The sequence below is a fragment of the Salvelinus sp. IW2-2015 genome, linkage group LG3, assembly GCF_002910315.2.
Source record: "Salvelinus sp. IW2-2015 linkage group LG3, ASM291031v2, whole genome shotgun sequence".
Classification (NCBI taxonomy): Eukaryota; Metazoa; Chordata; class Actinopteri; order Salmoniformes; family Salmonidae; genus Salvelinus; species Salvelinus sp. IW2-2015.
In genome coordinates this window covers 16,359,205-16,383,043 of record NC_036840.1, presented here as the reverse complement: position 1 = coordinate 16,383,043, position 23,839 = coordinate 16,359,205, and the positions used below count along the sequence as shown (strand labels likewise).

General features: G+C 44.1%; 1 protein-coding gene across 1 annotated transcript; it reads right to left on the bottom strand.

Moving 5' to 3' along the window:
- Positions 1-5,522: 5,522 nt before the first annotated feature.
- LOC111951546 (transcription intermediary factor 1-alpha) lies at positions 5,523-18,111 on the bottom strand. Its single transcript, XM_023969721.2, has 17 exons — positions 17,316-18,111; positions 17,043-17,161; positions 14,445-14,592; positions 14,133-14,265; positions 12,343-12,459; positions 12,095-12,209; positions 11,806-11,952; positions 11,513-11,627; positions 10,948-11,390; positions 10,483-10,614; positions 10,243-10,369; positions 10,059-10,113; positions 9,770-9,899; positions 9,257-9,642; positions 8,514-8,721; positions 8,168-8,323; positions 5,523-7,725 (listed from the first exon to the last, which is right to left on the bottom strand). Exons 1-17 carry the CDS (start codon positions 17,602-17,604, stop codon positions 7,096-7,098), a joined length of 3,450 nt encoding a protein of 1,149 aa, XP_023825489.1. The 5' UTR covers positions 17,605-18,111; the 3' UTR covers positions 5,523-7,095.
- Positions 18,112-23,839: the final 5,728 nt, after the last annotated feature.

Sequence of the window (23,839 nt, the reverse complement as noted above, 5' to 3'; positions counted from 1 at the left end):
TTGGCATCAGAGTCAGACCGAGGCTCCTGCGGTGGACGACTGGTTTGTGGGGCCATTTAAAGTCCTGAGGAGAGTGAACGAGGTATGTTACAGGTTACAGCTTCCCCCCGATTACCACATTAACCCCTCATTCCATGTGTCTCTCCTCAGGCCGGTGGTGGCTGGCCCGCTTCAGGAGTCTGAGGTACGTGAGGTTCCTCCGCCCCCACTGGACATCGAGGGGGCCCCGGCGTACTCCGTTTGTTCCATACTGGATTCGAGACGTCGGGCGAGGGGCCTTCAGTACCTTGTGGACTGGGAGGGGTATGGTCTGGAGAAGAGATGCTGGGTTCCGGTGGAGGACGTGTTGGATCCTTCTATGCTGCAAGATTTCCACCGTCTCCATCTGGATCGCCCTGCGCCTCGCCCTCCGGGTCGTCCCCGAGGTCGGTGCTGGGGGGGTACTGTCACGACGGGTACTGTCACGACTTCCGCCGAAGTCGGTCCCTCTCCCTGTTCGGGCGGTGTTCGGCGGTCGACGTCACCGACCTTCTAGCCATCACTGATCCATTTTCATTTTCCATTAGTTTTTGTCTTGTCTTCCTTCACACCTGGTTCCAATCCCATCAATTACATGTTGTGTATTTAACCCTCATGTCCTTGTCGGAGATTGTTTTGTTGTATGTGATTGTGCTAGTATGTGTTGGTGTGCGACGGGTTTTGTACCCACTTTGTTATTTTTATATATTTTGGTTTTTGGAGTATGTTCAGCACTTATTAAACGACTCCGTTTATACCAAGTTCATTCTCCTGCGCCTGACTTCCCTGCCATCAACACGCACCCATTACAAAGGGTGAGCTGGTGCTAGCATAAGAACTGGGCAGGTCTGTGTCTCAGCTCGTGCTAGGCAGGGCTGGAATGGTGCTGAGGCCTGGCAGGTTGGTGCTGGAGCGTGGCAGGGCTGAAATGGTGCTGGGTCCTGGCAGGTTGGTGCTGGGCCCTGGCAGGGCTGGAATAGTGCTGGGGCCTGGCAGGTTGGTGCTGGGGCCTGGCAGGGTTGAAATGTTGCTGGGGCCTGGCAGGGCAGGGTTGGTGCTGGGGCCTGGTAGGGTTGGGTTCTGAATGGGGCGAGCTGTAACGTAGGATGGTGCACACTCGGTTTCCAGAAATACATCCCTGTTGTAAGGTTGTGGTCCCGTGTGGCTCAGTTGGTAGAGCATGGCGCTTGCAACGCCAGGGTTGTGGGTTCATTCCCCACGGGGGGACCAGGATGAATATGTATGAACTTTCCAATTTGTAAGTCGCTCTGGATAAGAGCGTCTGCTAAATGACTTAAATGTAATGTAAATGTTGTACCCCAGCCACCCTAAAGCCAGCCTGAATGTTCAAGGGGGTTGCAGCCAGAGGATAGGCGATTGCCACAATCCCAGGAATGTCGTAAATTGACATTGTCTTCCCGGGTTTGTTCCTCACCCAGGCATCACACGCGGTGTTGATGTGCCTCTTTAGCGGCCCGTAGACAGACCTGTCTAAAGTGTTTTCATTAATAAACGCAACATAATACATAACAAGAAACACGAACAAAACACAGACATGAAACTGAAACAGAAACAATAACGCCTGGGGAAGGAACCAAAGGGAGTGACATATATAGGGAAGGTAATCAGGGAATTGATGGAGTCCAGGTGAGTCTGATGACGCGCAGGTGCGCGTAACGATGGTGACAGGTGTGCGCCATAAAGAGCAGCCTGGTGACCTAGAGGCCGGAGAGGGAGTACACGTGACAGTACCCCCTCCCCGACACGTGGCTCCAGCCGCTGACCAAAATGACAATCCCGGGGATCAGGAGCGGACCGGACTCCTCTGCAGAGGCGCAGGAAACCTGTCAAGCCGGCTGAGACGCAGGAGCATGGCAACCTAGAGCGCCGAAGAGAGAGAGCATACCTGACGGTACCCCCTCCCCGGCGCTTTCGGCTTCAGCCGCAAGACGCCAACCCAAGGGACAATCCCAGGGATCAGGAGCGGACCGGTCACCCCTGCTGATGCGCAGGAACCTGTCGCAGGCTGGGACACGGGAACCTGACAGACCGGCAGAGGCAGGAGAGCCTGGCGATCCAGCTGAGGCACGAAAGTCTGTAGCGGCTCCCGGACCCGACGCCATTCCACCTGACACAAAATATATATATATAATTAAAACAATAACACTCCCTGATGCTTCCCTTAGGTGAGGCGTTATTCTGTAACGATGTGCGCTGAGAGTCGTCAAGCAAGTTCAGGGAGTGAGTGTTTTAATAAATAAACGCAACATAATACAAAACAAGAAACACGAACAACGCACCGACATGAAACTGAAACTAAAACAATAACGCCTGGGGAAGGAACCAAAGGGAGGGACATATATAGGGAAGGTAATCAGGGATGTGATGGAGTCCAGGTGAGTCTGATGACGTGTAGGTGTGCGTAACGATGGTGACAGGTGTGCCCCATAATGAGCAGCCTGGTGACCTAGAGGCCAGAGAGGGAGCACACGTGAAAATTCCCTGTGGCTGAGACGAAGGTTCCCCTTTCAGCGGAGGTCAGTGACCCTACTTGTTTGAATCCACGTCTGCCCACCACTTTGTCAGGTTTATGTACAGTGTTCACCCCAGTTTCATCGACATTCCATATTTCTCCTGGTCCAAATTAATATCTCTGGAGCACTTCTGCTACATTGTCGAAGAAAGCATTAACATTTTCTCTGTTGAAGCTACTTCCACACACACACACACACACACACACACACACACACACACACACACACACACACACACACACACACACACACGACACACACACACACACACACACACACCAGAGCCTGTCTTGTGTAGTCCAGTGATGTCTTCTGCTTTAAACTATACGTGTATATATAATAATCAATTTACAGTAACATGTAATACTATTATCAGAGCTGATTACACAATATCACAATGTTTTTTGAGCATGTGCTATGTGTCTATGTATACTGGGGCAAGTTGTCACATGRGAAGACTTGCCCCAAGGTCATTGAGACAACTTGCCCCAAACTGACATGTGTGCTAATGTTGGCTAAATCTCAAGGTTAGCTCGACATAGGACTGCAGCTAAAGTATCAAAAGACACATTATTATCTCCTCTACTCAGTGCAAAATTATAATTTTGAACATTCATACCTAATAAAGTTTTATTGCATAAAATGTCAATTGCCAATTTTTTTCTTTTGAAGGGGAAAAATAAGAAACTTGTGCTCACCTCAGATTAGAGTGACCTTGACCACATGTGAACAGGAAGTTGACCATAGAACATGTAGTCACCTAAAGTAGTTATTTGATTTTTGAGATAGCGCCTCTAGTGTTGGAGTTATGAACAGTTTGACAATGTACCTCGCTCTCTCCTAATACCCACGTTTCGATTGCAATTGGAATATATTTTCTGATTAATACGACTTGAAAATATATTTAAGATTGCTTGAGTCTTTGAAAACCATTCTCTATTCTGGACCGCTGAGCGCTCCCGTCATGAAGGGGACAAAAGGAGAGAGTGAGTCGGCGTATAGGGAGGTCAGACAGTTTCTGAGAATCTCATGTATTGCAGTGGTGTAGCAAAACAGCGCGAATAATCTCGCTTTGGGGTATGGGGGTGTAGGGCATCATCTATCTCACTGTTGGTTTATTAGCCGATGTGGTGTCCATTAAAAACTAAAATGAACGCATTCCACGTTATCTATGATATACAATTAGTGGCTATAGAGATATAATAGGCTTTCTTACATTGATCAACATTGCTTGCTTTTCTGTTTGTGCTAGGGGTAATCAGTACACAGATATCAACTGAAGTAATGTACTCAAGAGTTTGATTATATATTTTTTTACTACCTTTTCAGCATGTCTTGGTGCTACCCAGTGCAAATTATTTTTTCAAAGGACCTACTATGTGCATGACATGTTTTATAGGCCTAATATATTACTATACTATATATTACTATAGCAGGCTAAAGACATGTCATTTAACGGTTTTCATCGTATTGCCAAACAAATCACTTTCAAACGTAGGCTACCTGAGCATGTTCATCCTCTCCATAATAATTCCAGCATCCAAACAGTGCACTGTGCACTTGTGCTATTTGATCAATTGAAAGATACATCTTGTTACAAAACATTAAAAAGTGTAATGACATTCAATGATTGTAATTGGACCTACACTCTTGTAGCCTGAATTAATTCATACGTTTTGCTAACATAAGGACCTTTTTTTGTAGAAAGAAGTTGGGTCACCGGAAAAAGGGTTGTGATATGGTACTGTTCCAAGATGAAAAGTGCAGCCACATGGGGATGTTTTTTTAAACCACGACACAGAGGTAGGGGTATTCATTTAATTTGGAATAAGCTTTTATTTGTATATATACCACTGTAGAAGTACAGATTGTAAACAAATAGGAGAATGGTTAAAATAGCATTATTTAGAGACCCCCCAAAGTTTGACTTTGTTACATTCAGGGGGACTGTCTCATAGGGGACCTGAGACCCACCTGCTCCCTATATTTTGTGCTCTGATGCTACCATTTCACTGATAGAGATATTGAAGTATACAAGGTTGCATGATGCTCTGATTTAAACAAGAAGTCTGGCCGCCTTACACCAGTGACTTGATAGGAACTGAATGGTCTCCTATCTCTACTTCAGAGACACTTATCAAGGAGGTTAAACAAGAAAACTAGCCTGACGACAAACATTAAATTCTTCCGTTGCTCTGTCGTTTGCTACATACTTTAGTCTGTGGCTGCCATTATAGATGTGGTAAAGAGATCAATAGAACTCAATTAAAACAATGGAAATGCCATGGAAAAGCATGGGGAAAGATGCCTGCGGGAAATCGCCCAAATCTCCTCATTGCCCCCCAGCAAAATTTGTCTACATTTAGGCTATTGTTTATATGAGTATTTCACACTATGCTGAGGAAAAATCTGAGTATATATGTGTATTTCACACTATGTTGAGGTACAAATCTGAGTATAATGCTTGTATGGATGTCAACCCCTGTACATGTTCATGTCATTGTCACCAATAAACTCCATTATAGTTAAAAACAACTTTGACTAACACCACTGCTTCAATTTGAGCCAGGCATTCATTTCCTTAATGCACACAGCTTTGCTCATTTGAATATTTGTTTAATTCCAGAATTCACTTCCATCATTTTAATACATTTCTTCATTTCCTACACTGTGTTTTCATTTACTTTTGTCTTAGTATGCCTGTTAAAAAAATATATTTTAAAAACTTTTTATTGACAGAATCATCATTCTCCTCTGACTGTGCATTTCCGGCAGTTCTTACTTTCGCCACTAAAAGGCGATCGGCCGATTTCTGGGGGTCTGTACTCCGGAAGTTGACTGTTTTTGGAAATTCCTGGTAACCTCTTTAAACAATTCATTTAGACCCTGCATTTATTTGAAAGGGGCATTTATTTGCTGATATGTGGGCCATTATCCGGCTATTAAAACGGACAACTGGCTATTTGAGACTCAGTGTTTAATTAAAGTTGTATTGTATGCTACCAGTTTATACCAACAGGAGTTAGCATTTAGCAGTCACTTCTAAACCTGAGAAGGGACTACTTCTAAACGTTATGCAGCGAAAACAGCCAAATCAGACTTTAGTAACCACAGTGGGCCTGTTACAATACATCAATCACGACGGATTTGACGAATATCCACTTTGTTAGATCAGATTTTGTTGAATGTGCACCAACCTGGCATCCTTCTATCCCCCCCAGTCTGCTTTCCAGTGACCGCTTTACAGCATCTATTGAAGTCTTGTGGTGGGGATGAGGGGCGTTGTACAAAACAAAGTCTTCATCGATTGGATCATCTCTAACCAATCAGAGTATCAAAGTCAATTACACATTTTCTAACTGGACGCTTTACCCACGTGTGTTCTGGCTCTGGCCCAACCCATCAGTCTCTGGACCAATCAGACGGCCCCGAATGTGTTCGCATTTGGTGACGGGTTGGGGAGGTACTTAGATCCAGATTGATAGTGGAGAAGAAATTAACGTCCGTGGGTGTGGCGTAGCGTTCGGCCAGACCAAGTCTGGGTAGCCAGGCAACAAGAAAACATGCAACAAGGAAAAGTGAGGGGAACAGTTTGGTTCTCTTTACATGCCAAAAAGCAAGCAGCACCATTCGAGAACACTGCACGTTCATTCTGAGAAAAATATTTACATTTTGCATCCCTGTAATCTAGTGAACAGTCTTAAAGGTAGACTTCGCGAAATGACATTGTCACCAGCAGCACATCAGATATTGAGATGAGTAGATGTAAGGCTTCGCCCTCACACAGTATCTGCTCATGTGCACAGTTGGCTTCACGGTAGCCAGGGCACCAAAACAGCAGAGAAGTTGAGCCTCACGCTCTTTGTTGTCGCTGAAATTGACCCTCTATGCAGTGTACTTTTTGCATCTATGTTATATCGCTGAGTCTACCTTTCAGAATACCTCCTTTACAATGTTCTGTACAAGAGTAGCCTATAATTTAACTAAATAACACAAACACAAGTACACATAAAAATGTCTGTTAAAAATAATTGACCAGAGTTTTAAGATATGATGTAGGGCTATGGTTTTCATGGAGTTCGGTCTTTGCAGCTATTTTTCCTTTAGAGTTGGATAAATAAACTTACATTATTATAAATATACAGTATTATATGGCATTCATCTTTACAAAAGCCAACATGGAAAATTGCAGACAACTTATCAATAATGGACATTATTTGTGTGTTATGATTGTTATTGTAGAAAGTTAATCAGTTACACCATGATTGTAACTTCTCAATCTCAGCAGACAGAACAGTCTGTGCATTATTAGTTCATACATGTAGCTACATTGCTTTGTAACAAGAAACATTTGTGCATTCATTGTCCATCTCTGTACCCTGTTATACATCCTGGGTTTCTCTGTTTTATTTATTATTATTGCAAATCATATCAGAAAGTGTATGATACAGCAAAGAGGTCTGCCAGTATTTTCTGACAACAGATCCTATAGATAATTCAAGAAGCTTTATTGTCCGTCCAATTTACAGTGGAAGAACAATAATCATTCCTCTTCTGCTTTGTCTCTCACTTCTTCAGTCGTCCCCTCATTTTCTGTGGCTAAGCCTGCAGCAGGGCTGGTATCCTGGGAGTCAGCAGGGCTGGTGCCCTGGGAGTCAGGAGGGTTGTCTGGGGTATCCGAGAGGGGTTGGGGAGCCTCCTTGCAGGGAGGGTTGTCTGGAGTATCTGAGAGGGGTTGGGGAGCCTCCTTGCTGGAAAGGTTGGGAGATGATGCACCCCTTATTGATGGATCTACTGGTTCAGTAGCATCACAAGGTGGTGAGTCCTCTTTCACTGGAGAAGTCTCTTCCTCTTCCATGCTCTCTTCTAAAGGAGGTATCCCTTCTTCCTCCATCTCTCCTTCCACAGGATCCATCCCCTCTTCAGTTCCTTCTTTCTCCATAGAAGGCATCCCTTCTTCAACAGGCGTTAGGTCGTCCTCGACAGGGGGCATATCCCCTTCGTTAGGAGCCATCCCATCGTCTTCCATCCCTTCTTCCATCTCGTCCTCCACAGGGGGTATCATGCCCTCCTCTCTGCCCCCAGGGAAGCTCCTGTCTTGGTAGAGGAACTTCAGCTGCTCCTCAAAGTACTCCTCCAGGCTCAGTCCTGCACTTCCCACCTCAGTGTCTGCCTGTCAATGAAACAAAAGTATTTTATGAAGCCTTTTTACATCAGTAGTTGTCACAAAGTGCTTTACAGTTACCCGAGCTCAAAGACCAAGCAAAGCAGAAGTGAAAGCACTGAAAGCACTGTCAGAGAATAAAATAGGAAAACAAGCACATTACTGTATGCTATGTATATCTCTAATTAAACAAAACAGAAGTGTTGTGTCTGTCTGAATTCTGTTAACACATTTAGGGCTGGTTTCCCCAGACCTAAATTATGCCTTCTACTAGACATTGAGCATACTTTTAGTCCATTCTAAATAGGCTTAACTTGGGTCTGGGAAACCAGGGCATATTCAGTTGTGGTCCAATGCAAAAAAAATATATAATAATAATTCTAGTGTGGTACGCAAGCACAATAATCCATTCCAAGTTCGTCATATTGTGTGTCGTGTAGTCTTGCCGTACCTGGTAATACTTTGCACAGTTCCTGAATATGAGCCTGACATCCTTGACAAACTCCTCAGCACTGCAGTAACGCGGGCTCTCCTTAGATTCCAGCCTGCTCTTCACTATGGACAGGTCCATTGGAGTCTCAATCAGCTCCTTATACTCTGGGATTGACTGGACATATCAGATGAGGGAACCATCATTACTTAACTGTGATAAATTAACCAAAAATAATGGCGTAGTGTTTGGGAGTTAAGGATTAGGAGTTAAGACAATTTTCTGATTCGATAGACAAAGTTGTATCGTATTGATTGAATTAAAACTACAGAGCAAAAGCTTTCTATGGGGCAGTTGGTAATCTTACCGACGGTGAGGCAGGCTCCTGGAAATCTGTACTGAACTCGTTGCAGTAGATGCAGAGCAACAGTCTCTCACATTTCCTTTTATCAACTGGAGGGAATCCCTCTGATCCTGGCTCCTCCTTCATGGCTGGCAATTCTCCCTGGCTCTCTGGGTTATACTCCATCTCAGGACTGGTCAGGTCACGACAGAACGAACAGAACCACTCACCACTGGAAACATAGGGGGGTTAGTGAATTCACAATATTGCATTCTCTCAATATTGCAATAACCCCAGTTTATATTACAAAGTACTGCTAACGAAATCACCCTTCAGAGACAGCTGTATTACATTTTAATTTATATATTTATTTTTTACCCCTTTTTCTCCCAAATTTCATGGTATCCAATTGGTAGTTAATCTTGTTCCATCGCTGCAAACACAACCCAGCGGGCATTGTGCCCGAACCGCCACAGGAGCCGCTAGTGCCCGATGGGACAAGAACATCCCTGCCAGCCAAACCCTCCCCTAAACCGGACGACGCTGGGCCAATTGTGAGCCGCCCCATGGGTCTCCTGGTCACGGCCGGCTGCAACAGAACCTGGACTCGAACCAGGATCTTTCGTGGCACAGCTAGCACTGCAATGCAGTACCTTAGACCACTGCACCACTTGGGAGGCCCAGGTGTAAGACATTTAACAAACAGAAAAGGCAGGACGGTGCAGCTGTGAGTGGCACATAGAAATTTAAAAGTAGGTGTTAATTACCTGGGAGACTCTCTAAGTGTAGGTATATGACAGTTCAGATGGAAGACTTTGGGACACCGGTCACAGCAGAGCAGTTCTCCCCCGTTCTGACACACAGCGCACCAGTCTTCATTGGGGTCGTCTTCAGTGACACCTGTGGCCTTTTCGGGGTCTGGTTGGGGGTCTGCCTCTAGCTCTACCTGGGTCTCTGGCTGGGTCTCTGGCTGGGTCTCTGGCTGGGGCTCTGGCTGGGGCTCTGGCTGGGGCTCTGGCTGGGGCTCTGGCTGGAGCTCCAACATGGGTGCTGGGAGAGATTGCTGCTGGGGCTGGGACTGGGACTGGGACTTGGGCTGGATGCCTGTACTGCTGTCTGGCAGGCTGGCTGAGGCTCCAACACTAGACTGCACCTGAAGGATGGAAGAGAGACTAGGGAGATTCTATCATCTTTCATACATGATTGTATACAATATACCTCTTTCAAAGGCACACAGAGATAGACACATACAGAGAGTGTGTAAATGCAGTCATACTTACAAAGCTGACTTCGTCATCGTCCTCTGGTTCGTCCTTGATGACGATGATTGGTCCGGGGGACGACCTTCGCCTCCGCTTAGCTGAGGGGGGAGCCGCCGCATTAGGCTCTGTGCGCTTCCAGGAAGCAGACCTTCAACACCGAACCACAGATATTACAACCAGGAACACATCAACCTCATGGTACAGATATTACAGCCAGGAACACATCCACCAAAAGGTACATAATGTGACCTTGGTGTGGGGTGTAAAGAGGACAGCACCCAGTGGTGTGGGAGTGGGGTTCACCTACCCTATGTTGGCTTCAGAGGAAGATTTGGACATGGGGGAATTCTGTCTTCCTTGTGCTGAGGAGAGAAAGAGAAAGGGGTTTTATTGAGAATAAATTATGATTGGGCATGAATAGCTAATTTAATTATATTTCATGTTTGTTTTGCATGTAACAAATGAGAGAAGTGTGAGGGTGAGACGCCTACCATGTCTGTCTGGGAAGGCAGTAGCTAGGCTCGGCGCATAACTAGCTCTGGGGTTGGGCATGGATAATGATGATGAAGCTCCACTGGGGTCACTCCTCCTCAGTTGTGCGGCTTCCATCATGTTACGCTGAAAACAACAACCAGAGTACTCTATTTCTCGTTTGTTTGTGTGTGTGGCAAATACATGTAAATATATTAAATAATGAGTTTCAGCTTCAGTTTACAGGAAACCGCATGTACCTGGTGTATAGAAGCTTGAGTGCTGATGGGTCCTGTGTTGGGAGGGGGTGCATGAGAGTAGCGGGAGGTACCCTGTAACACATCCATTGGTTTGGGAGGAAAGCTGGAGTTGTGGATGAGATCCCTCAGAGACTAGAATGGCACAAAAGTCAGAGGCAAGCATTTTTCACAAGTCTTGCAATTTGTAGGCGAATTATGACAAAAAAAATGCTAAACACGGATTACTACAGACAATAACACAACAGTAAATCAGTAAACATATTAATCATAAATGGTGCCTTTGCATCAGCTTGTCTCCATTTTATCACAACTGAAATAGCATGTTCTCAGTGGCTCAGTCTTATTGTACACTGTCTGATAACAGCAAAGAGCAAATTTACAACTTAAAAAGGGATAAGGAATATATACCTTTTTTATATACCTTTTTTATATACCTATATCTTTTTTTAAGATTAACACAAATACCTGAGGAGGGAATCCTGCGTTTTGCAGCATAGAGGTGGGGCTCCTGGGGTTGGGATGTGCTTGGGGCCCGGGGGGTCCGTAACTCCGGCCCGGCTGCTGGATCTGGACCATGTTGGGGGGACCTTGCGACGGAGAACCCCCCTGGTGGGGCCTCTGTGGAGGGGGGCCTCCTGGCCCCGGGAGCTTCAGACCCTGCTGGTACCAGGACCAGTGGTTGGGAGGGGGCTGTCCAGCCCTGTTGGGGTGCTGGGCAAGCTTCTCTACCTGCAGCTGGAGCTGGGCAAGGGTGCTCCCACGCTGGTGAGCGGAGGAGCCTGGAGGGAAAGCCCCGGGAGGGCCCTCTCCTCTGGGGCCGGGGCCAGGCTGGCTGGGGTGGCCAGGAGGGAAGCCCTGCTGCAAGGAACTGGGCTGACGACCAGGGATTCTCTCTACTGCCAAAGAACCTTAGGAAATGCACAGAAACATGAAGAAAAAAAATATCAACAATGTCTGCATTTAACATCACAGGGATGATTTTGAATTACGTCTACAGTATCCGTCAGAACTGAAGTTTTAGCATTCTTACCAAGATCGACATTTGAGGCCCAGAAACCGGAGCGACACTGGAAGCGAACTGAGCTCTGAGGGACGATGGATGCGTTACAGTTGGCCCTCATTAGGTAATGGATTTGGCAAAGAATCTGAAAGAAAAGGTTTCTGAATCACTCAAATTGAAGTAGCCTAATGCTTTTGAACATAACAAATTCAGTTTTCAATGTAACTTTCTACACAGAGCTGTCTGAACAATTTAGGTCAACATTGGGATTAAAAGGTAGGCCAAAATAAATCCATCTCCTTAGTGAAAGTCATGGTTCCTACCAGTCTCTTGCAGTACAGGAGAGCTGTGCCACTGTGACTGGCTGTGGCCCACTTGGTGAAGTTGATGACGTGATCTAGATGTCTGGTCAGGTGGCTGACATCTTCTTGTTGTTTCTTTAGTCCGACCTCATGGTCCTTCGTCAGTGTCTGACACAACCACCATGATTAGCACAAAGCTACTTACAAATATGCTCACATAGTGTGATTAGCACCATGTCAGCAGAAGTGTACATTATTTTATTATGTGGTGGAATGACGTGATTGCTCATGTCCTGTTTAACAAGCATACCTCAAGTTGATTGACCAAGATTTTTCCCTTTCTGTTGATCTCCATGATCAAGTTGCAAATTGACTTCTTTATCTCATTGGTGACAGACTTGCGGTTTTCATCGACTTGCTGGAGTCTGAAAGAATAAAGATAGTAGAAACGCAGGAAATTATGAGTTTGCCTGTAGTCAGTCATGCTATTGAACTTGTCTATGTACATAACATGACATGTGAGTTTAGTTCGCATGTTTAGTGTATGTAATAAATTACCCATTGTTGATGCAATTGGACACTTCTTCTATGGCTTTCCTCTTCTCCTGTAGCTGATGCGTCATGTTTTCCAGGTGTTGCCTGTGGTTTCTGTAGGCGTCGTCAAGGAACTGGTAACTGGAGAGACAAGATATGCAGAGTGTAATGGGAAATTACTTGAGTAATTATTTTTCCGTATTTGATTTACTGGTGATATGGATTGATGAGTAAAAAACATGACTGTATGTGCTGGGAGACGCAGACAGATGCGATCCCTTGGGGAAGGGAAACAGGAGTTAACCACGTAAGTTTAAGTACCATATTAGTCTATAATTATCTGTTGTAACAAATTTACTGAGTTAAAGCTCATATAAGGAAATCAGCCAATTAAAATAAATGAGGCCCTAATCTATGGATTTCACATGACTGGGCAGGGGGCATAGGCAAAGGGAAACTGCTAGCTACCATCTGTACAAAGGGCTGTATTACAAGCAGAAATACTCCTCAGTTTCAGGAGAAGAAGCCGGATGTGGAGGTCCTGGGCTGGCGTGGGTACACGTCGTCTGTGGTTGTGAGGCCGGTTTGACATACTGCCATATTCTCTAAAACAACATTGGAGGCGGCTTATGGTAGAGAAATGAACATTCAATTCTCTGGCAACAACTCTGGTAGACATTCCTGCAGTCAGCATGCCAATTGCATGCGACATCTGTGGCATTGTGTTGTGTGACAAAACTGCACATTTTAGAGGGGCCTTTTATTGTCCCTAGCACAAGATGCACCGGTGTAATGATCATGCTGTTTAATCAGCTTCTTGATATGCCACACCTGTCAGGTGGATGGATTGTCTTGACAAAGAAGAAATGTTCACTAACAGGGATGTAAACAAATTAACAGGGATGTAAACAAATTTGTGCACAAAATTTGAGAGAAATAAGCTTTTTGTGCATATGGAAAATGTATGGGATCTTTTATTTCAGATCATGAACCGTCGGACCAACACTTTACATGTTACGTCATATTTTTGTGAAGTATAAGTTGATGTTCCGACCTTTGACCTGTTTAACTGCTAGTATCAAATGTCTGCCCGTGTTGAATGTTATGGTTAAAGTTTGACTGAGCCTAGGGCACACTGATAATGTAATGTATCTATCTGAGACACAGATTCTGTAGCAGTTGATGTGACTTCCTACAAGCCTCTTGGGCTGTGTTTACAGAACCTTCGGTGCTGTGTGATTAATATATAATTAGAGGTGTTCTCCCTGAATTCTTGTAATAAACCAGATGGATTTTTATTGATATTATCAACGACTGCTCTCCTTTTTGTTCACCTGAAAATTCCCACAGAGGATTAATACCAACACATGAAGCACAGGTACAAAAACAGTACTTCAAAATATAGAACCAGTTTGAGCATAACATTGACTATTGAAGGTTTCAACCCAGGCCTCTGATAGCTAGGTCTCTTGTTACATTGAAGTCGTTTAGCAAATGCTCTTATCCAGAGCGACTTCAGGTTAATGCTAGCAGATGCAGCATGCTAGCAGAAGCCCATAGACTTCCAGTCACATGAAGCACAGGTAAAAATTGGCCTCGGTGTTGCATTGGCTCGCGAAACTAACTAACTTCCTTCATACTGGACACAGAGACATAAGAATTGTATCCACTAGTTCATCTGACTCTGGGTAAGTAGATAAGGGGCCTCATCGTCAAAATCCCAAGGTATCCCTTTAAGGTAGCTAAGCARGACAAAAGAGATTCTCTGACACTAACCTGGAAACATAAAGGGTGAATAAATAATGTGGTCATACTTGTGGTCTTTGTGCTTGAGCAGCTGACAGTCCCTGCAGGTGAGACGGTCACAGGTCTCACAGAACAGTTTGAGGGGCTCCTGCTTGTGGATGTCACAGAACACTGGCTTCTGTGAGGACGCACCCACAGCCTCTGGAATAAGACAAGAATTTAGCATATAACAAAATAAATCACTATGCATTTACCTGTCTACATATTTGTGATTTGGTTTCATAGATTTTGTTGTACCTACCACCTTCCTTGGCCCTGGACATTATATTTTCTTACAGTATACAATTCAGAAAGCCACATATTTTCATAGAGTAGGCTACCTGGTGACATCTCCTCCTTCTGCCGTATGGTATGATCCCTGGTGAACTTGACCCTCTGGTGGGCCTCAATGCACGTCACACACAGGAACTCCACACACTCCACACAGAACCCTGTGGCCTCGGTGTTGTCATCACAACTCATACACACCTGGAAATAGGGAAGGGAGAACATATGAGCAAGAACTGGCTTTTGCTTGAATCCATGATTTCAGTCCTATGCAAGGCAACGTTTCAGTGGTGACACATGGTATACAGTGCCTTCAGAAAGTATTTAGACTCAACTTTTGACATTTTGTTGTGTTACAGTCTGAATTTAAAATGGATTAAATAGAGATTTGTTGTCACTGGCTTACATACAATACCCCATAATGTCAAAGTGGAATTATGTTAGGTTAAATGTATTGAGTTAATAAGTATTCAATCTCTTGTTATGGCAAGCCTAAATAAGTTCAGGAGTAAAAATGTACTTAACAAGTCACATACGTTGCATTGACTCAGTGTTTAACATGATTTTTGAATGAATTCCTCATCTCTGTACCCCACGATTATCTCAGTTGAGCAGTGAATTTRAGACACAGATTAAACCACAAAAGACCAGGAAGGTTTTCCAATGCCTTACAAAGGGCACCTCTATTAGTAGATGGGTAAAAATAAAAAAGCAGACATTGAATATCCCTTTGAGCATGGCGAAGTTATTATGCCTGTATCACTACAAAGATACAGGCGTCTTTCCTAACTCAGTTGCCGGAGAGGAAGGAAACCACTCAGGGATTTCACCATGAGGCCGAAGGTGACTTTAAAAAAACAGTTTGAGTTTAATGGCTGTGATAGAACTCTGAGGATGGAGCTCTGAGGATGGAGCAACATTGTAGTTAAGCCACAATACTAACCTAATAGACAGAGTGAAAAGGAAGCCTGTAGAGAACAAAAATATTGCAAAACCTGCATTCTGTTTGCAACAAGGCACTAAAGTAATACTGCAAAAAATGTGGCAAAGCAATTAACATTTTGTCCTGAATACAAAGTGTTTTATTTGGGCAATTCCAATACAACACATTACTAAGTACTACTCTCCATATGTTCATGCATAGTGGTGGTTTCACCATGTTATGGGTATGCTTGTTATAGTTAAGGACTGGGAAGTTTTTCCAGGATAAAAAATAAACTGAGCTAAGCACAGGCAAAATCCTTGAGGGAAACCTGGTTCAGTCTGCTTTGCACCAGACACTGGGAGATGAATTCACATTTCAGCAGGGCAATAACCTAAAACACTAGCACAAATCTACACTGGAGTTTCTTACCAATAAGACATTGGATGTTCTTGAGTGCTGAGTTCAAGTTTTTACTTAAATATGCTTGAAAATCTATGGCAAGATGTGAAAAAGGTTGTCTAGCAATGATCAACAACCAATTTGACAGAGCTTGAAGAATTTTGAAAAGGATAATGGCCAAATGTTGCACAATCCAGGTGTGGAAAGCTCTTAAGAGTTACCCAGAAAGACTCACAGGTGTAATCGCTGTTTCTACAAAGTATTGACTCAGGAGTGTGAATACTTATGTTGTCACCAAAGCCCCATCCATATACTACCCACCACTACGACCTGTATGCTCTCGTTGGCTGGCCCTCACTACATATTCGGCACCAAACCCACTGGCTCCAGGTCATCTATAAGTCTTTGCTAGGTAAAGCCCCACCTTATCTCAGCTCACTGGTCACCATAGCGACACCCACCCGTAGCACTCGCTCCAGCAGCTATATTTCACTGGTCATCCTCAAAGTCAACACTTCCTTTGGCCACCTTTCCTTTCAGTTCTCTGCTGCCACTGACTGGAACGAATTGCAAAAACAAAACAACAAAAAATCTCTGGAGTCTTACCGTATATCTCTCTCTAAATTTAAGCATCAGCTGTCAGAGCAGCTTACCGATCACTGTACCTGTACACAGCCAATCTGTAAATAGCACACCCAACTACCTCATCCCCATATTGTTACTTACCATCTTGCTCTTTTGCACCCCAGTATTTCTATTCTCGACTTGCACACCATCTGCACATCTGCCATTCCAGTGTAAATGCTAAATTGTAATTATTTTGCATTCATGGCCTATTTATTGCCTGTACATAGATTTTTCTATTGTGTGATTGACTATACGTTTGTTTATGTGCAACTCTTATGTTTTTGTCACACTGCTTTGCTTTATCTTGGCCAGGTTGCAGTTGTAAATGAGAACTCGTTCTCAACTGGCCTACCTGGTTAAATGAAGATGAAATTTAAAAAAAATGAGACAGTTCTGTATTTAATTTTGAATACATTTGCAACAACTTCTAAAAACATGTTTTCACTTTGTCATTATGGGGTATTGTGTGAAGATGGGTGAGAAAAAATATATTTAATCCATTTTGAATTCAGGCTGTAACACCACCAAATGTGGAATAAGTAAAGGGGTATGAATACTTTCTGAAGACACTCTAAGTGTCCTGGGTCTCGGTCAGTAAACACTTACTACCTGGCCTTAACAGACAAGGATTCACCATCTGGAAAATGTTTTCCCAGGGTGTATCATTTGTTACCCTTACTGGTAACCAATATTAACGCACCTGACTGGTCTTCTCCACTGTGCTGCTGGGAACCTCCACAGAGTCTTTCACAAAGAAGTTATCCAGCACCTCCACCTCCCAGCACTCTTGTCGACAAACTGGGCAGCGGATCACATTGACTGGAACCAGGGAAATAACATACACAGGAATGAGTAAGGCATTTTCTAATATCAAGTTACAAAAGACACCTGCATTTTAATGAAAAGTTGTAATGATCATCCTGCACTTCAGTACAGTTATCAACTTCCCGATAAACAAACTGACGGATCTCACGTGGTTTCGAGTTGTCCGCTTGAAGTTGCGGGTCGCGACGTTGTTCAGTGTTGACTAAGTTCCTTGAAGGGGGTGGAAGACACTTCTTGCAGAAAGAGTGGAGGCATGGCAGAAGTTTCGGCTCTCGATTGTGGAAATTCAACTTACAGACAGGGCATGTGTCCATGAGACCGATGCTACCTCCTAGCTGTTTCGCCCTCTCCTCTTCAGCTGGCAAGCTCTCTGCCTCGTTTTCCACTATAATAACAAGGTCATCGTTGTCTACAGCAGCTTCTGGGCTCTCATCCATTGTCTCGGTTGTTGCTTTGTGCCTATTCAAGATGGACTTGAGTGCTTGGAAACCAGTAACTGTTAGCTAGCTAGCGGATACTAGCTAATGTTAGCTAGTCTCTCTGCAGTCTGTTAAAGTCGAAATCAGTTGGGCATATGCCTTGCACGAGCAAAGTTCATGGTTCCTACATAATACTACCTCCCGAAATTACCCACAGTAATGGCAGGTTTAGCCAACATTAGTATAAAATCATAAATTGAAAGTGTTTAACTCTGCGGTTGGGAAGCTAGATAGCTAACGTTAGCTAGATGACACAGTTGCTACTACGAAGGATGACGTAATTTAGTTATTAAATAGCTGCCTAGTGTCAATGAAACTGAACAATAGTAGATGACACAGAATAGTAATTTTGTACAATAAACGTGCAATACAAACTTCTATCAATGGAAATTGCTAGCTACCATCTGTACAAGCAACATTCTTTCCCCCAAAAAAAACACACGGAGTGCCCAGCATGCACCCTGATATTTTTATGGTACAGCAACCAGTTCAGGCCAAAATAGTTTTTTAAATTCGAAAGGCGTTTTTAATTGTTCAATGCAATCAACACAAGCAAATAAATGTACCAAGTAAAAAAAAAACATAGTTCATTTCTTAGATTTTTTTCACAGTCATATTTACTTACATGATTTCTCATTCATTATCAATTTATGAATCCCTCCCAAAGTCCCTGCCAGCAAAACCCAGTAGTCTGGGGAGGAGTTGATCTCCTCTCAAATGTCCTCTCTGGACTTCTGTACTGGACTTCCATATGTTGTAATATAAAACAGAGAGGATATCTTCTACTGTAGAAAGGTGTATATTTTGAGAAAGTTTGAAAGGCATATACTCAAATGTCTGTTTTGGTCTAATGAAACCATTAAGTATTTGATAAAATGTATTTTAGTAGTGAGCAAGGTCACTGACTGTCTTCTTTTGTGATCATTGAGCCTATGTCAATAATGTATTTATTAAAATGTTATTCAAAATATGTAGCTGTGGAATACCTTCCATCCTCTGGAGCTGGTCAGACCTGCTTTAGAGAGAACACTGAAGACCTTTCAGCTTGACTATGTGGGCCTATACATTGTTGAAATGGACACTGCCTTCAAGGTACAGCAATGACCCATGTCCTAACTGAATATTGAATATAATTCTATCACTCTACATTTCTACCTAAAATGTTTAGTTTCGTGAAGCCAGGAGACACATTCTACCCCAAGGGTGGAATGGGAAGTACTTATACCATGAGACAGATCACATGGAAGGTAAGCCAACTAGACCTGCATAACAACCCCTGATTCAAATGAGTTCAAGGATGATCAGTGTCAGTTACTGATATACACTGCGCCACACTTGGTAAAAAAATCTATAAAAAAAAATGCATTCACCATTGTATTTTAAATTCACAAAGTGTACAAGACATCTTCAGCTTGCAGAAATACAGTTTTGTAAAAGCTTTAGCGTTCACCCAAAGGTCAAGGCCAAGGCCATAAAGGGTATCTAAATATCTAAATATTATTAAGGCATGACTTCAACAAAGTATAGTACTCAATGTTGAGTCTAAGCTTTAAAGGGAAACTTCACCTCTAGACACTATTTGGGCTGTTTTTTTCCAGTGTCCCAACATAATTATGAATGATGAAAGGTTTTTCAGACGTTATTATACACCATAGCAGTATTTTAGAATTTTCKATCCAGGAGCATTGAGCCTGCTAAAAAAATGTATGGAGTCATGTTTTGTAGCAATTATGTGGTCTTTGTGTTTCGCCTATTGCACGATCATGCTAGCAGCGAGTAGATACGGTTGTCCTTGTTTCATAGAGCTTTTGGACTTGCAGGATATCTAGGTTGAATATTTTTTTTACCTGGCTGTCACGGCTGTCAACAGAAGTGGACCAAGGTGCAGCGTGGTCAGCGTACATGTTCTTTCCCTCGTTGCAGGCCCCGGACTGGGTACCCTTGTTGCGGGCCCCGGACTGGGCACCCTCGCTGCGGGCCCCGGACTGGGCACCGTCGCTGGAGGCTCCGGACTGGAGACCGTCGCTGGAGGCTCCGGACTGGAGAACGTCGCTGGGGGCTCCGGACTGGAGAACGTCGCTCGAGGCACCGAACTGGAGAACGTCGCTGGAGGCTCCGTGCCATGACTCCTCACTGGAGGCTTCGTGCCATGGATCATCACTGGAGGCTTCGTGCCATGGATCATCACTGAGCTCTCGTGCCATGGATCATCACTGGAGGCTTCGTGCCATGGATCATCACTGGAGGCTTCTTGCCATGGATCATCACTGGAGGCTTCGTGCCCTGGATCATCACTGGAGGCTTCTTGCAATGGATCATCACTGGAGTGAGGAGACGTATGGGTAGTCTGGTACGTGGAGCTGCCATGGGGAGACATACAGGAGGATTAGTTCTGGGCGCAGGTACAAGACTCACCAGGCTGGAGAGACAAACAGGAGGCCCTGTCCTTGGCAGAGGCACCGGATACACTGGGCCGTGGAGGCGCACTGGAGGTCTTGAGCTTGGAGCCTGCACAACCCGTCCTGGCTGAGTGGTTATCTTCACCCTGCAAATGCGGGGAGCTGTCACAGGACACACTGGGCTGTGCAGACGTACCAGAGACACAGTGCGCAGAGCCGGCCCAGGACATACTGGGCCGAGGAGGCGCACTGGAGGTCCGGAGAGCAGGGCTGGCACAACCCGTCCTGGCGTACTGGAGACACCGTGCGCTCCACCGCATAACACGGTGCCTGACCAGTTGGCTCAGGTCTCCAACCTGACTCAGCCAAACTCCCCGTGTTCCCCCCCCCCAAAATAAATTTGGGGGCTGCCTCTCGGGCTTCCTTGCTAGCCGTGTTCCCTCGTAACGCTGCCGCTCTGCTTTCGCTGCCTCCAGTTCCTCCCATGGACGGCGATACTCCCAGCCTGCCTCCAGGGTCCCTTACCGTCCAGAATTTCCTCCCAAGTCCATGAATCCTGAACACGCTGCTCCTCCTTACCACGCTGCCTGGTCCGTTGGTGGTGGGAAGTTCTGTCACGTCTGTTGAAGGAAGAGGACCAAGGTGCAGCGTGGTGAGCGTACATGTTCTTTTTATAGAAAATACACCGAACAAAACAATAAACACTACCAAAAAAAACGTGAAGCTAAAGGCTATGTGCCATAAACAAAGTCAACTTCCCAACAAAGACAGGTGGGAAAAAGGGCTACCTAAGTATGGTTCTCAATCATACAGCTGTCCCTGATTGAGAACCCTACCCGGCCAAAACATACTAATACAAATAATAGAACATAGAATACCCACCCCAACTCACACCCTGATCAAACCAAAATAGAGACATAAAAAGGATCTAAGGTCAGGGCGTGACACTGGCTTTGTAAAGACTACAACCTGACGGGATCCCGACTTTCTTGTCCAATTGTGTTCCCACCCTCGAAGGCAGGCTTTTCAAAATGGGGGCGTTGCTAGTTTCTACAGTTCACCTGAGCTATGTTGCTATTCCCGGGCAATCCGAGATGACTAGCTAAGTACATTGAACAAAAATATAAACACAACATGTAAAGCGTTTCATGAGCTGAAATAAAAGATCCCCGTAATGTTCCATACGCACAAAGAACTTTTATAAACCTCTAGAATAGAATGGCTTCTGAAGATTTTGTATCTATTTTTGAGAATTTCAATTACCCACCCGAAGACATTCTTTAAAAAGTATACTCGGTTATAACAGACTTGGGCAAATCAAATTCATAGAATAAAAAGGAAAGTTTTAAATCTTCCAAAGTGTGAGGTTGGTTGTAACCTTCCAGACTTGGAATTGTATCAACTCGCTACCCAAGGCTTTTACTTGCGACATACAGTGGCAAGAAAAAGTATGTGAACCCTTTGGAAATACCTGGATTTCTGCATAAATTGGTCATCAAATTTGATCTTATCTTCATCTAGGTCACAACAATAGACAAACACAGTCTGCTTAAACTAATAACACACAAACAATTATACATTTTCATGCCTTTATTGAGCAGACTGTGTAAACATTCACAGTGCAGGTTGGGAAAAGTATGTGAATAACTGGTTGACCCTCCTTTGGCAGCAATAACATCAGCCAAACATTTTCTGTAGTTGCGGATCAGACCTGCACAACGGTCAAGAGGAATTTTGGACCATTCCTCTTTACAAAACTGTTTCAGTTCAACAATATTCTTGGGATGTCTGGTGTGAACTGCTCTCGAGGTCATGCCACAGCATCTCAATTGGGTTGAGGTCAGGACTTTGACTGGGCCACTTCAGAAGGCATATTTTCTTCTGTTGAAGCCATTCTGTTGTTGAATTACTTCTGTGTTTTGGGTCGTTGTCCTGTTGCATCACCCAACTTCTGTTGAGCTTCAATTGACGGACAGATGGCCTAACATTCTCCTGAAAAATGATTTGATAAACTTGGGAACTCATTTTTCTGTCAATGATAGCAAGCTGTCCAGGCCCCGAGGCACCATTTTTTCTCCACACATAGTGTTGTGTGTTCCTTCCAAACAACTCAACTGTAGTTTCATCTGTCCACAGAATATTTTGCCAGTAGCGCAGTGGAACATCCAGGTGAACTTTTGCAAACTTCAGACGTGCAGCAATGGTGGTTTTTCGACAGCAGTGGCTTCTTCCGTGGTGTCCTCCCATAAACACCATTCTTGTTTAGTGTTTTGTGTATCGTGGACTTGTCAACAGAGATGTTAGCATGTTCTAGAGATTTCTGTAAGTCTTTAATATTCTATCTTAACCTCACTGAGCATTCTGCTCTGTGCTCTTGCATTCATCTTTGCAGGACGGCCACTCCTAGGGAGTGTAGCAACAGTGCTGAACTTATAGACAATTATCTCCATTTATAGACAATTTGTCCTACCATGGACTGATGAACATCAAGACTGTTAGAGATACTTTTGTAACCCTTTCCAGCTTTATACAAGTCAACCATTCTTAATCTTAGATCTTCTTAGATCTCTTTTGTCAGAGGCATGGTTCACATCAGGCAATGCTTCTTGTGAATAGCAAACTCAAATTTTGTGAGTGTTTTTTAATAGGGCAAGGCCGCTCTAACCGACATCTCCAATCTCCTGACTCCAATTAGAAGTCATTAGTCATTAGACAAGAAAAACACTAATATGTGTGTTATTAGTTTAGTGTTTTTCTTGTCTACATTGAATACATCATTTAAACATTCACAGTGTAGGTTGGAAAAGTATGTGAACCCCTAGGCTAATGACTTCTCCAAAGCTAATTGGAGTCAGGAGATTGGAGACGTTGGTATGTTTGTCTATTGTTGTGACTACTTAGATGAAGATCTGATCAAATTTGAGAACCAATTTATGTAGAAATGAAACAATTGAATTAATAAAGTCACGTGAGGACAAAACTAAGACGTCGGTAAACTTGTTAAAAACAGAGTTATTAAGAGTAAAAATACAAAAAGTTTAGCAAGTAGCAACAAACAGTACAGCAGTACAGAGACAATGAGGAAGTGCTTTGCGTCACCAGTCATGTTTTTGTCATGGTTGATAAGCATAAAAAAGGACTTCATAATAAGATAATACATCAGTGCATTCTCACTTGTCTACAGTGCATTCGGAAAGTATTCAGGCCCCTATATTTGGGGAGTTTCTCCCATTCTTCTCTGCAGCTCCTGTCAAGCTCTGTCAGGTTAGATGGGGAGTGTCACTACTTTCAGGTCTCTCCAGAGATGTCTGATCAGGTTCAAGTCCGGGCTCTGTCTGGGCCACTCAAGGACATTCAGAGACTTGTCCCGAAGCCACTCCTGCGTTGTCTTGGCTGTGTGCTTAGGGTTGTTGTCCTGTTGGAAGGTGAACCTTCGCCCCAGTCTGAGTTCCTGAGCGCTCTGGGGCGAGTTTTCATCAAGGATCTCTCTGTCTTTTGCTCTGTTAATCTTTCCCTTTTACTGAGTGCTGCAGAGATGTTTGTGCTTTTGGAAGGCTCTCCCATCTCCACAGAGGAACTCTGGAGCTCTGTTTAAGTGACCATCAGATTCTTGGTCACCTCCTTGACCAAGGCCCTTCTAAGCCAATTGCTCAGTTTGGCCGGGCAGCGACCTCTAGGAAGAGTCTTGGTGGTTCCAAATTTCTTCCATTTAAGAATTATGGAGCCATGTGTTCTTGGGGACCTTCAATGCTGCAGAATTCTTTTGGTACCCTTCCCCAGATCTGTGCCTCGAC

Excerpts from the sequence above, each read along its gene's own strand:
- LOC111951546 (XM_023969721.2), bottom strand. The coding sequence starts at position 17,604 with ATGGATGAGAGCCCAGAAGCTGCTGTAGACAACGATGACCTTGTTATT. Across the intron at positions 11,953-12,094 it reads TCTTGGTCAATCAACTTGAG|ACACTGACGAAGGACCATGA; the intron begins GTATGCTTGTTA and ends TGGTTGTGTCAG. Across the intron at positions 7,726-8,167 it reads ACTGTGCAAAGTATTACCAG|GCAGACACTGAGGTGGGAAG; the intron begins GTACGGCAAGAC and ends TTTCATTGACAG.